Genomic DNA, 14,759 nt, shown 5'->3' with positions numbered 1-14,759 from the left:
TTCACAAATATACAACCTGTTTCATCCCCTTGTTAAAGTGTTTTGCTCTGCATTCTAGTAATAAATAATCAAATTTAAGCTTTGATTTTGCTAGTATTGACTTTCTAAGAAGTTTTTCTTTAAAAAGAATATGCTTTTTACCATCATATAGAATCAGGTGTAATTACCATAGATTTCTTATGACTTAAGAGTTTAAACTACTTTGATCGAATTTGAGCATCTTAACTAAGATAATTTTAAAGGTTGTATTGCAAAACCATTTGACATTCTCATAGTAGTTAGCATATAAAATCTCTAAGCAAAAGAAAAACAAATAACAAGTGATCAATCATTATAACTAAGTAAAGAAACTCTTGAAGCTTCTTCCACCATGATTTATAGTAACCGAGAGGAACTTGGAATATTCAAAGAAAGAAAGCAATGGTTGAATCAAGCCCCAGCTGATTTTGTGATTATAACAGTTGTTAAGAGCTATAAATTTGTTTCTTCAAAGCATTAAGTTAATTATCTATGGATACAGACTAGCATTTATATATATATATATAGTTTTAATTATTTATAGTACTAACTAGTTGGAAATTTTATTTGATATTATTACAGATAAAGTATGCGTCACCTTTCACGATGAAAGCTGGGGAGTTCCAGTCTACGACGATAAGTAAGCGAGTAGATGTGTATTATATCTAATCAATAATAAATGGGTTTTACCTACTAATAATTATGAAGTGGTATGCCAACTTTTAGTGAGAAATTATTTTAATTTAATAATTACAAAAACAACAAATTGTTCAAGCTGTTCACCATGTCTGGGATGTTGATTGACTACAATTGGACTGAAATTATTAAAAGAAAAGAACTATTCAGGTATTATTAATAAATTAATTAGAGGATATACATGATTTGTTTTTAAGAGTCGAGGAGGTTTGGTTTGCTGATTATTATGAAATAAATCCAGAGTGAAGCTTTTGCAGGATTCGATCCTAATATTGTTGCGAAAATGGGAGAGAGAAATCATAGAGATAGCAAGGCAATCATGTTGGCTGAAAGCAGAGTGAAGTGCGTAATAGACAGTGCCAAATGCCAAATGTATAGTGAAGGCAAGTATACTCTAAATACTTTTAAGTTCACTGCCAAAAGCCATAATAGACAATGCCTAAAATACTAGTATTGTTAAAACCCTTTTGCAACTTAAGAAACTTGAGATAGAAGATTATGAGTTCATAGAAGGGATAATACTCAGAAGAATTTGTTGAAGAAAGGAGGAATAAGATACTTATCTTGATGTTTTTGTTAAAAAAAAAGGTATTAAAAAGCTCATTTTAAGCTAACATATTCCATACATTAAGGTGGATTTCTTTTTTCTTCTAAATGATTTAAAACTTGAATTTCTACCAGAATTAAAGAAAATAAAAAAATGATAAATTATATTTTAATTCCTAAATTATACTATAACTAACAAATCAGTCCCTATATTTTTAAAATCGAAAATTTAAATCTCCCTATTTTCATTCCATCTAAATTAAAAATTTTTCGTCCTAAAATCTGTTTAAAAAAAAAAAAATTAATTCCATAAACACCCTTCCTTAAACTCTCCTCTTTTTCATTTCATCTCTCTCAAATCCCATAATCCTAATACCAATTTCTCTAATTTATTTCTACCCTTAGATCAGTCATAATCCTAATACCAAATTCTCTCATTTATTTCTACCCTTAGATCAGTCATGGCATCATCAAATCATACCCATAAACCCTCTATTCACCAAAGCCGCTATCCTAATCGATTTCCACCTCTACTACTCCCCTCCGGTTGAATATTACTTGATATCAAGGCCCTGGGTCTGGTCTTGAACAAAATCTTGCGGCGGATAATGCCGATTACATCCAATGCTACCTCCACTGAACTGTTTTCACTGCCCTGGTCCACATCCATAAGCTTGACTTTCTTCAAAACCAACAATGGCTTCTTCAAGGTGACCTTAGACCCTGTCAATTCATGATACCCAACCGTGAAAGTGTAGTTCTCCTGCAGCAAGCAATCCGGAAAAAGAAAAATTATAAAATCAACTATAATCTTGATTGGAGAGGTAAATTGAATAAGAACTGCATATGTAAAAACCTGTGAAGAAGGGCGGCAAAGCTCCCCAATCACGAGGTTTTGAAGGCGATCTTGAAGTGATGGCTGAACTTCAACTACACCTTGCAATTCCACGATGGCCCATTCTGGGCAGCTCTCTGCGCTGCAGCTACACTTCACTTGGATCTGCATATTTCTTTTGTTCACCAAATTGATTACAAAAATGAAATTATATAAGACCAAAAGAATTTAACTTGGGAAATTGGCGGTAAGCTTAGTGCGATTAGCGTGGCTCTATGTGGCAAGAAAAAAAGGCTGACAGGAGTTTTTATATACAATATATATAATTTTATTATTTACTTTCTATATTTATCCATCATTTCACTATATAACTCACCATGTCAAAATTCTTTATTTTGACTTTTATGTTATACGATTTGTTTCTGACCTTAATAAAATAAAAATTAATGAATAATAAAAATTAATGAGAAAGGACATAAGAAGATTTGAGTTTTTAGATTTAAAAGTTTTTTTTTATATGTGTTGTATGATGCAATAAGAGTATCGTGTAAAGAAAAAATAATTTTCAGAGTTTTGACCATCTATTTACCTTTGAACTAACGGAGAAATCGATAGAGAGACTATACATTTGGATGGAATGAAAATAAAACGGTTTAAGTATTCGGTTTAAAAAATATAGGGACTAATCCATTAATTATGGTATAACTCAGGGATTAAAATGCAATTTACCCAAAAATTAACCTCAATGCAATCATTCAACAATAAGCAAACAGAAGTTTCAAAAGAAGACCATAACAAAATTTGTTTGAATTATGCTTTCATTGAAGATGAATAATATCTCAATGGTCTGCATACAAGAAAGATATGCAAAACCCAACACTAAAAACAAGGGCTGAATTAGGTTAAATTATCAGAAGAGTTGGCTCAGTTAAGCCATTTCAAAAGAATGAAGTAATAAATGAAGAGGAAAAAGAACCCAACAAAAAAAAAAAAAAGAGAAAGGGGTTAGTCCCTTGATCCATCCTTATTGATTTAGACAATCCATCAAGCACCAGCAGAGCATGATCTTTAACCCATGATCAAAGTGACCACTCAAATTGAAATGCCTCAGTTTACAGGAATTGGGGACCTGTGACTAGGGAATCATTAAAGATAAAGTTTAAAAATTAGGTGATTTACCAGCACCTATATATTGCCATTTTTTTCTTTCTTCTAACCAAATTACTTCTCTAATTACATTTCATCAACCTTATCATTTTACATCTTCAGCATTTCCAGGACATGAAGCTCTTCTCAATTTTCGTGATAGTCATTCTGCTTCTTCAGTTATGTTTACAGTTCACAATTAGTTATTATATGACAATACTAAAGCTAAAATAAAATCTAAATTTGATTTCACACTGTTATGTACTTTTTGCAAGTTCCTTTGGCCCATTCATTTTGTCAGTAATTTTTGCAGTTCAAATTTATGAAATCGGATGCAGTAGCAATTGACAAGAAGGAAAAGAGGTGAAATTATTTCTGAATGGTTGCAGTAGCAATTGACAAGAAACTTCATTGTAAGAACATCAGGAAGCTAAAAATTTCGCCAGAACATAATTTTGAACTCCATAATAATATTTGGCTCATTTCTTAGCCCATTTCTGTCTAACTAAAACCAACAACACAATCATGAAACTAATAGAATCCAAGTCGATGCTATTTAACACTACATGCAGTTAAATTTTGTCTAATTAAAACCTTACCTTCAATGTTTCGTTTCGGAGAGAGGAAACTGTTATGGCGGTGATGATAACGGAAGAGTGCAAACAGTGTTGAGCTCGATGATGGCAGTGGACGGTGATGGTGATGGCAGTTAAGGCGGCAGTGATGGCACTGTCGGGATTTTGGAATTCGATAGATAGAGGTGAGAGAATTAGGTATTTGGCGCGAGAATTGGGGATTTTGGAATTCGTTAGAGGAGAGAATAGTTTTGGGTTTATCGTTTTGGGTGTAAAACTCACTGACGGATGGCTGTGTTCAAAATAACATATTACAAAGATAATGAAATTACTAAGCTTTTTTAACGGATTAAATATCCATTAGAATATATATAACGGATATTTAACAGAACTGATTGTCCATTAGTAATGGACACAATCATTAATGGAATCCATAATGATTATATTACTCCGTTAGTAGAAACGCTCGTCGCTATTTCTATTAGAGCTATTAACAGACTTGAAAGCGTTAGTGATTTTTCTTAGCATTCTATTACTTTTTTATAGTCAACCAAGTAATCAGATCTATTCAAATTATTTATATTGGTTATAAAAGATTTTGATTCTTTAAATATTTTTCTTTAAGTTCATGAAATTTCCTTCAAGTTTCATATATTATTTATATTTTTTTATTTTATATTAAATTGGTTATGAATTTGAGTCGGTATAGTATTCAAAAATTCAAAAATTAATAACTTGATTTTAGGACCAACAAATAAAATGATTTTTGAGTCTAAAATTAAGTTTGAGAAGCGCATTATAGCTTGTGTATTTTGACTTTTTCACATTTTTGTCTCTAATATAATGCTATATTACAAATAAAATTACTGTGCAAATTATAATATACATCGTAATAGTCCGATTAGAATAATTAAAAAATATAAGTCTTTTGAGTGTTTTTCATTTTTCCTTCCGTGCATTCTATGTATGCAAGATATTTCCATAAAAGTTCATAATTTTCTGAATATATTGATTATTTTTTATTGAATTTCGACTTTTAGTATCATAATTATCAAGAATTAGATAAAAATTTTCTATTGGTCCAATTTTTGTATTTTTGGTTATTTATTTCTATTTTTATTGTGTTTTGATTTTTTATTTCATATTATTAACTTATATTTGAGCTTTGAAATAGATAGTAGAAGGCCGCTAAGATTTTTTTTCGATAGCTAGGAGTTTTCATAATTGTGAGATTTGATTTTCTTTTTTTTCCTTCAATTTTAAATCTAAATAGATTATTTAATTAATGTAATTCTCATAATTCTTATTATTTTTTGTCTTATTTAATTTATTTTTTCCATATTTTAATTTATCAATTATCATATTTTATCTTTTTTTATGCCATGTTTAATTTATTTTATCTCCATGTTTATATGATTTTCTTCCTTATATAGTCTTATTACTTACTATGTTTGTGAATATCCCTTTCACAATATAATACATTTCTTATCTAATAAAAAATATCGCTACCTTTTAATTTTATTTCTTTCCTTAAATAAAAACATTTCTTTTCATAATTAATTTTTTTTCCATATTTGAATTATTTTCTTTCTTTTTTTAAATTATTTTATTTTCTTATTTTAGTTATTTCTTTCCTTTTTTAAAATTTATTTTCTTGCTTTCTTTTGTTTATTTATTTCCTATTTTGTCTTTTCTAATTGAAGGAGTCATGCTTGAATTCTTCAAAAGCTGTTGACGGAGTGAAGTTGTAACATCTCAAAAATAAAATAAAGTAAAAAAAAATAAATAAATAATAAGAATAAAAAGAAAAGAAAAGAAAAGAGAGAAGATAAAGAAAAGATAAATTAAACATTTAATTTGGAACAAGTGGCTTAATGCTAGCCACTTAACCCAAATTAATTTTATAAAAGAAAAAGAAAAGAAAAGAGTTAGGATCATCTTCTTTCCAAGAAAGAAAAAAAGAAGTCTCGTTTCATCCATCCCCATTTTTCTTCCCTAAAATTCTTCTTTTCAAATTTACTCTATTTTCTTCCAATTTTTCACCCAATTTACTAGCCATCTCATCCAAGTCTTTTCCCTAGTTAAATATTCAAGGTAAGAGGGAGAATCAAGGAGGAAATTCAAGGTGGAGGGAGAGGAAATAGTAACTAAATATTAGAAATTTTAAAGGTATGTTAGGGGTTTGATATAGAAATGTTTCTTATAATTTAATTGTTACAGAATGTAATGTCTCCGGCTCAGTTAATTAATTAACTGGGTAGGGGGTATTACAGATTTGCTAAAGGGCCAACCTGCCAGAATGAAGGGCTGACTTGCCAGAAGGAATGGCTGACCTGCCTGATAGGAGCAGAGTTGAGTAAGGCAGGCCTGATGAAAGAAGGGCTGGAGTGCCCGTGATGCTAGTGGAGCTCAAATGCTCATCAAGGCTGTAATACTCGGCTAGATTCCGGCATCGGAATCCCTACCTTCCGGCGGAATCTCCGTTGGAATCTGGAATTTTGAAGATGCTAGAGGCTTCTAGAGGGGTAAAATGTGTTTTCTAAAATGTTTTTACTAATTTTATGGTTTTAAATGGAAAGGAATTGAGTTTTGAAAAGAAAAGACTAAGGAGGCGTTTGCCAGGTTCGGCCGCCGAAAGTGAAGTTCGGCCGCCGAACATGGGAAGGTTTTGGGAGCGCTTTTGGCCTCCGAAAGCTTTGTTTAAACGAGCCAAGGTTCGGCCGCCGAACCTCAAGTTCGGCCGCCAAACATGCATGAGTTTAGGGGGCACGTTAGGCTGCCGAAGGTCTCTGACCAGGCCACCTATAAAGAGCCCTCAGATCGGAAATGGGCGAGTTTTCTCCCCATTCTCGAGCTCAGGTGAGTTTTTGTCCTCCTTTAGTCATTTTCATGTTTTTCTTCATCTCCTTCATGTTTTCATGAGTTTTATGGCTGTTTTGAAGAGTTTTCAAGCTTAGATCAAGTTTTGGGAACTTGGAGACCCAAGGAGTTGGTTTCTCCCATCTCCAAGTTAGAGCTCGCACAAACCCTCGATCTTCAAGAGGTAAGTGTGGATCTATGCTTTCCTTTATGTTTCATGAAGTTTTTAAGTAGTTTTAAGAGGTTTTAATGGGTAGATATGCATGTTTAGGTTTATGTGGGTTTTATGCCCAATGTATGCTTATGCTTGTTTATGTATGTTTATGTGAAGTTATGTTGAAGGTTTAAGCTAGTTTATGCATGTGGGAGAGTGTATGCATGATTAGGAAAGAGCAAGTGAGGTTTAAGCTAGTTTTGATGGTTTTGGCTTATGTGGGTCATAAGCTATTTATGCATGCTCTATGATGTTCTTTGTTGGAGTTTAAGTTTGTTTAAGCTCCTTTGTGCATGGTTAAGGGTTTATGCATATTTTTAGGAAGTTGGGTGCTTCTTTGGGGTGTTTGGAAGGTTTGGGAGGCTTGAATGCATAAGAGGCTGAGTTCTGGATGAACTCAGGTTCGGCCGCCGAAGGTAGTTTCGGCCGCCGAACCTGCCTGTGGATGCATGGATTGGCCGCCTAACCTTGCCCCCGAAAGTTGAGTTTTGGCTTGAAAGCAGACTTTCGGCCGCCGAAGGAAAGTTCGGCCGCCGAAAGTGCCTGACTTTCGTCTCTGGAGAGGGACTTTCGGCCGCCGAAAGAGCCCGAGTTTCGTCTCTAGAGAGAGGGTTCGGCCGCCGAAAGTGCCCTGTTCAGCCTTTTCATGGTTGTTTTCTATGCATGTTTAAGTGATGTTTTAGGGGGTGTTTGGGTAGTTGTTTATGAGTTGTTTAAAGTGTGTTGGCACCTCATTCGAGTCCACCTGTGTAGGATCGGACCCGAGGGATCGAGGAGGCCATCAGTGTTAGCTGTTGCGGAGTCAGTCCAGCGTCTGCCAAAGGTGAGTAGAACTAAACTTAATCTTTTACTTTAAGAAAGCAAATGACTAAAGCATTTTCATGCATCATGTTTATATGTAATAGGTTGATTGCACTAGTTACACGAATATGACGCATTGCATTATTTACTGTTGATGTGGATGGACCAAGGAGACCCCAATAGCCCTAGATATGTTATGTTAATGAAGTCCTGAGGAGCCCCATCGAGGGCTGGGCATAATGAAGTCCTGAGGAGCCCAAAGGGCCGGGCACCATGATATGTTACAGACAGAGGGAGTTTTGGTGGTCATGTCCATCCGTTATGTGAAATGTTTGTGCTGTGACGCATTTCATGAAAGCATGTAATTAATGAACTGTTTTCTTTGTTTCTACTCACTGGGCTTTTTAGCTCACCCCTCTCCCCTAACCCCAGTTTTGCAGGTCAGAGGTAGGCCAGGAAGGCGTCAAAGGTAAAAGTCTTGTAATAGTAATAGCTTAGTACTTTTAGTGTGGACATGTAATGTAATTTAAGAAAATGTAATGTAAAGTTAAGTAGAGTTATGTTTATGGATTAGAACTGTGCTTGGCCCTAAGACTTGGTTAGTCCCTGTTTAATACATGATGTATGTTATGTTTTAATGTTGAGTTGTGTTGAACTGAACTTGTGGCATGTGTTGTTTACCACGCTAGAGTATATGATGAGGACCCTAGTGGAGGTCTTATGTTTGTGGTTTTGATGCATGCACAGGTTAGGTTCTAGTTCTTTGGATGTGACTCCGGCTTGATGTATGTTAGGTTGACCCAGCTAGAGTTTTGTTGAGAGCTCTAGTATGGGGTTCTTTTATGTTTCCAGTTATGTTGCATACAGGTCAAGCTCGGTATTTACATCAGATGTTTCAGTTTTTATGTTTAAGTTTTGATCATGTATGGGATTTGACCAGGTGATAGGAGGTATGTTTGGCTTGCTACGGGTCCCGGCGGCCTTAAGCCGATCTGGATCCTAGCGCCGGTAGCGGTTCGGGCCGTTACAGAGGGGTATCAGTTTCCGGGTCGTTACAAAGGCAGGCCAGTTGTCCAGGAGAGCTCGGATGCTTGGAAGCTTAAAAGGCAGGAAGGAAAGTCCGGAGGCTCAAAGACTCGCTAAGGCTTGAGAGCTTGGAAGCTCGGAGGCTGGAGGGCGAGAGTAGCCTGGAAGCCTGAAGACTCGCACAGGGCGAGAATGACCGAAAGCTCAGAATGCCTAGAAGCTCTGAATGCACGGATTCTTCAAAGACCTCAGAAGGTCTGATGCACGAATTTCTTTAAAGTGCTCGGAACGTCCGAGAGGATTAAGAAGAACAACGACATTTTGTTTTCCTGCATTCATTTAAAAGATCTGAGGGGTTTTTTAGTTTTTTTCATGGAGAAGGCCAAGGTTATTGACTCTGCTATTTAAGGAGCAAACATCCTTCTATTTTTGGATGTGAAAAAGAGAGCATGAAGCAAAAAAGCGCTGAGATTGTTTTTCTACCATTTATTGATTTGTAATCGAGTTTGTGCTCGTGTGTGGTTGTTCTCTCTCTGTAACTCATCATGAATAAAGGATTCCATCTTCCGAGACATAGGACGATTCTCAAAGATCAATCTGAACTCGTAAATCTCACTATGCCTTCTTTTATTTTTCTTTCTTTTCTTTATTTTATCTTGTTTCTATTATGTCGCTCACTGGAGATTGGAGTTTAAGCCTCCAGCAACAACAAGTGGTATCAGAGTAACCACAATAATTGGTATCAGAGCTGCGGTTGCAAACAGGAAAGATCGTTGCCGATTAATTTTATCGGAGCATGGTTTGTGAGCGGGGAGGTTCGTCGCTAATCAGTTTTCTTGAAGCCTGGTTGAGAAAAGAATGGCGTTGACAATGCAGAAACTTGATGTTGAGAAGTTTGATGGGAGAGGAGATTTAATGCTTTAGAAAGAAAAGATCGAGACAAGTCTCGAGATTATGGGGCTGCAAGATGCTCTCAATGATAATCCAAAAATATGGAATTTTGAGGAAGAAAATGAATCAAAGAAACCTAGAACTCTAGTCTAGAAAATAATTCTTTCTTTAATCCTGAAACCTCAAAATTTTCTGGGGCTGCTTCAATCATCACCTCGGATTAAGAAGCAAGATCCAAAGAGAAAGAGATTGAGAAGCCGGTCAAGAAGAGAAAGGAGTAGAAAAGCTAGGAATTTAATAGTTCTGTGTCTCTCGAATCAGATTCTCAGAAAGGTGACCTATGAGAAGACTACTTTTGAAATCTAGAGACTTCTGGAGAAACTCTACCTAGAACAATATTTACCTAACAAAACGTACCTGATGCAGAGGGATTCAAGCTTCAAGGTGGACGAGGACAAGTCCATTAAAGAGAACTTGGACGTTTTCCAAAAGATGTTGTCCGACTTACAAAATCTACAAATTAAGATGGAGAAAGAATTACAAGCAGTGTATCTGTTGAATTCTTTGCATCCCCTTTATGAATAACTAAGGGAGGTTCTGAAGTATTCAAGAACCAGTATCACTGCTGAAAGAGGTAAAGACTGCAACAAGATCCAAAGAATCAAAACTCAATGCTCAAAAGGGTATAAGAAGTCAGGGTGAAGATCTGCTAGTAAGGGGAAGATCTGAGTATAGAGACAACAAGAATAGGAGCAAGAACAAATCGAGGGCAAGATCAAAGTCTAAGAGCAAAGTAGAATAATTCCTTTCTCTTTGTCAAAGTGTCAGTATTTCATCTCTGGTGATGATTACCCGATGAAGGTTTGGATTCTTTTCCTGAAATCAAATGATGGAGCTTTTGAGAAGTTTGTGGAATGGAAATGCTTAATGGAGAATTGGACAGAAAAGAAGATAAAGACATTGAAGACAAATAATGGTCTTGAATTCTGTAATCAAAATTTTGATTCATTTTGCAGGAAGCAGGGAATCGGAAGGAACTGAGCATATGCTTATACATCACAACAGATACAATCCATGTATTAAATATTAAATCGGGATATTTATGATGAAGAGATTATTTATTAAAGTTTTAGGCTATAATTATAATTTATTTATTTAATTCGTTAAATAAATAAATAAATATTATTATACTGAAACTATAGAATTTTAGTATAAAAGGATTTTTTATAGGAAAAAGTAAAGAATTAGCACTCAAAATCTTTTCTCATTCTCGATCCTTAGAATTGTTCTTTTTAAGATTTTTTTAATTGTTATTCTACATGTATATCATTAAATACCATATACTTATACAATTTATAATTTGCAACAATTCAACTGAGATGAGTAATCTTACATTTTACTGTAAAAAAAATAAAAATTATTTATTTTCTCTATTTTTATTGCTTTATAATTTATTTGATGAAAAAAATTTTATTTTTTATTTTTTCTATAGTGTTTAATTCAATTAAAATTCAACAATTTTAATAATCAATTCTTCAATTTTTCCTAATTTTTTAATTGGGTATACCTTTGGAGAATTCTTTTGTTTTTTAAATAAAAATTAAAAATTTAAAAAATAAAATTTAAAATTTTTTAAATTTATTTAAATATATTTACTATTAAATTTATTAAAATGCACTTCCTACTAAACTAAACCTGTAAATACCATTTCGCGAATTCCTTGTTAGTATGATACGTCTGGACACATTTTTTTTCCAACCAATTTGTTCCGGTGATTAATGTGTTATGGTTTCAGTTTGCGTCTTTATTTATGTCTCTTCATACAACCAGTTTGTCCCTTTGCATGAGAAAAATTAAATAATTGATTGTTTTATTAAGCACCATGAACTTCCAATTATATGACTTGCTTAAGACCAAAGTAAATGATTAAACAGGCCGTGGTAGGTCATGTCCATTAATTTTCTTATCTCAAATGGGAGATCATGTATTAAATAATGAAATGATGGAATTCACACAGTGGATCTTCTTACCTCCATTATGTGCTAAGTAACTCCGCCAATAAACTCATGCACTAACAAAAAACAGAAAAAGATATATTAAAAAAACTCCAAGAAAGAGAGTGGTGAGGGCATGACACCTATCAACAGCTTAGCCCATGTGGCCTGTGCTCAAAGCTGAACAAATTCCAATGATAAATAAATTGTTATTTAAACTTCAACGTGGCATAATAAACAATTGTGGGAAGCAGGCAGCATGCTTAGCTGCCCTTAATCATGAACCTACTCCTACTCCTACGGAATAAACAATACCCCATTAAATAAAATACTAAACAATTGATACTTTACTTTTTGGTTTCTCAATAATATCCCATAACTTTCCTAACATTAACAAGATTCCTTTGCATCTGTTTCTAGGATTAAAATAGTGCTTCAGAGTTTCTTGTTTAGGTGAGTTACATCTGTAAAAGGCGAAAAGCTACTATGATCCCTAGCCGTAAACAATGGAGACTGTGAGCCTCGCATAGTGCTAGACTATGATCCAGGATTATAAATTTCACAAAGAAAATAAGGCTCCTATTTGATATCAGAAAAATAACTCGGGAGAATTACCAATATATATATATATATATTTATTTTAAAAAAATATTTTATTTTTTTATTTTCTAATATTTAAAACACTCAGATAATTTAATTATAAAATAAAAAAAACTAAAATATCTAACAAATAAAAACTTAAGGATATCAATGAATTTTTCAAGATAATGAAATCACTCGTTAATAATAATAATATCAGTAATATTTTTATAAATCATCGAAATGGCTTCTGCTAATTTGCTGTGAGAATGAAATGTTGGCTTTTTGCCAGCTCAAGGCAATATATATACAAGGGTTTGAAGGAAAAATATTCAAAAAATCAACATGATTTGATCAACGGCGCGGTAAATATTAAAAAAAAATTAAATTTAAAAAGCTTAGCTCTTAAAGTAATAACTTTTATATATTTTTAAATAATATTAAAAAATAATTATATTATAATTCTTGAAAATTTAATAAAATTTATAATTTAATTTCTGCTTTTTAATCATAAATAATTTAATTTTAAAATTTTATTTTATTAATAAAATACATATTCTCTTAATAATAATAATAAATTTATTGTTAATCATAAAAAAAAATTGAATTCTTAACCTCAATTTTTTTTTTATTTTTTAATGTATATAAAGATATTTTATAATAATTTTATATTAAATATTTTTTCACCATATAAATTTCAAACCCTCAATCTGTAAATTTCTTAATCTTTAATTTATATTAAAATATTTTATTATAATTTTATATTAGATATTTTTTCAGTTTTATTAAAATAATAAAATTTAATATAAATTAATAAATTATTTTATAATATTTATATATATATTTTTTAAAATATATTACAACGGTGGATGTATGAAATAAAAATAAAATATAAATACTTGAATTAAACGATTCATATTAACATGATATAGGAAACACTTAATGGAATACTGCTATAAAATTGTGAAATAATTCAACTTCCATTTATTTATAGAAAATAATTTATATTTAAAAAATATTCTTTATACAAAATATTTTTTTATAAAATATTTTTCAAACGAGATAATTTATTTTATGTTATTTAATTTTAATTTAAAAAATAAAATTTATTAACAAATTTATATATAAATATCTTAATAAAAAAACTAAAGTATTCATTTTTCTTAATATAGTTTATTTTTTTTATAAAAAAATGTTGTCTATTGACTAAATTTCCATAAAATATATCGTGTGTTTCAAACTGCAGAAAATATATATCCAATGAGACAAACGGAACTCAAGTGTTCAAATTTATATAGTGAATAAAATATTTAATATAAAATTGTTATAAATATTTTAATATAAATTAGAAACTAGAGAATTTAATGTTTAAAGATTTAATATTTATATAACAAAGAAAATTTTTAATATAAAACTGCCACAAATACCTTAAAATATATTGAAAATTAAGAAAATTTGAGTTAAAAGTTTAGAATTTACTTACTTTGTTATTATTAACTGTTAATCTAAGATAATAAAGATTTCATTAATAAAATAAAAATTTTAAAACTAGTTTGTTTACTATATAAAAAGCATAAATGAAGTTGTAAAATTTATTAAATTTTAATGATCATAATCTAAATTAACTTTTATATGTATAGTGTGGTAAACTCTAAATTCACCTTGATCTGAGTTTAGGATTTTTGTTTTTTATTTTTCACCTTTGTCGGCCAAAAATTTCTCAAGTGTTGTAATCCATGTGCAACCAATTGTGAAGAGAAAAGCCAAATCAATATTAGAAAAACATTATACCTCAAATGCATCTTTTGCACAATCATGAGCAGAGCTACAAGTGTAGAAAAAAGAGCACTTAAATATTCCAACATGCATATCAGTTGAAACATCCATAGTTTGTGATTATCCAAAGATCATTTCTGTTTCATTAACAACTAGGAATTCAGTATCATGCCAGGTTTACTTTACTTGTGTCTGTAAACAGAAAGCTTTCACATTGTATGTCGAAAACCATAACATAATGACAGCTACAAGCATCCTATATATGCACACGCACACCAAAAAGTATCATTTGCAATGTTCATCACATGTCATCCGCATATCAAGAAAAGTCACCGAGCACAATTCAAACACCCTTTATAGAAAATTGATAGCTACCCCAAGAATATACACACTTCGTAGTAAACAATAGAGTGCATTTTCCACTGATTATTGTACGATTTCTCATCGGAATGATGCTTAAAGAGGAATTATTTCTGACCTTACACTCAATCTTGACATTAGAAGCAAACAAACTCTTCATCCAACGAAAGTTTCAACTGTATCCAATAAAAATTCTATATTTCATGTATGGAATTTATAGGAACTCTCTCTGGTAAAAGCAAAATCATCAGATGTAAATCAATTCTTCTACATATGATTGAATAGGACTCATTAATGTTCTACAAACAATGAGTAAAACAACATGAAAGAATTTAGCTTCTAACATGATATAGATCCAATCGACAATTAATAATGCTGGAAGATGTTCTGAAACAGATACTATTTGGTTGAAATCAGCATGACATTATCAAAAGTATTCCATG

The 14,759-nt window shown here is 31.9% G+C and overlaps 1 protein-coding gene across 2 annotated transcripts; it reads right to left on the bottom strand.

Annotated features, from left to right (window-relative positions):
- Window positions 1-1,517: 1,517 nt before the first annotated feature.
- On the bottom strand, window positions 1,518-4,146 carry LOC110622313 (putative uncharacterized protein DDB_G0287975). 2 transcript variants are annotated; one of them, XM_021766780.2, is made up of 4 exons: window positions 3,841-4,144; window positions 2,117-2,270; window positions 1,802-2,023; window positions 1,519-1,750 (listed from the first exon to the last, which is right to left on the bottom strand). In XM_021766780.2, the coding sequence occupies exons 2-4, from the start codon at window positions 2,264-2,266 to the stop codon at window positions 1,736-1,738; spliced, it is 387 nt and encodes a 128-aa protein (XP_021622472.1). In that variant the 5' UTR covers window positions 2,267-2,270; window positions 3,841-4,144; the 3' UTR covers window positions 1,519-1,735. The 2 variants fall into 2 exon arrangements, with proteins under 2 accessions (XP_021622471.1, XP_021622472.1); XM_021766779.2 differs by having other exon boundaries at window positions 1,518-2,023; window positions 3,841-4,146.
- Window positions 4,147-14,759: the final 10,613 nt, after the last annotated feature.

Source organism: Manihot esculenta, chromosome 9 (assembly GCF_001659605.2).
Source record: "Manihot esculenta cultivar AM560-2 chromosome 9, M.esculenta_v8, whole genome shotgun sequence".
Lineage (NCBI taxonomy): Eukaryota > Viridiplantae > Streptophyta > Magnoliopsida > Malpighiales > Euphorbiaceae > Manihot > Manihot esculenta.
This window is presented reverse-complemented; position numbering and strand designations above follow the sequence as displayed.

What these genes read in the sequence shown, in the direction of transcription:
- LOC110622313 (XM_021766779.2), bottom strand. Translation starts at nt 2,266, where the DNA reads ATGCAGATCCAAGTGAAGTGTAGCTGCAGCGCAGAGAGCTGCCCAGAA. An exon ending in TTTGCCGCCCTTCTTCACAG is followed by an intron (nt 2,024 to 2,116) that starts GTTTTTACATAT and finishes TGCTTGCTGCAG; the next exon opens with GAGAACTACACTTTCACGGT.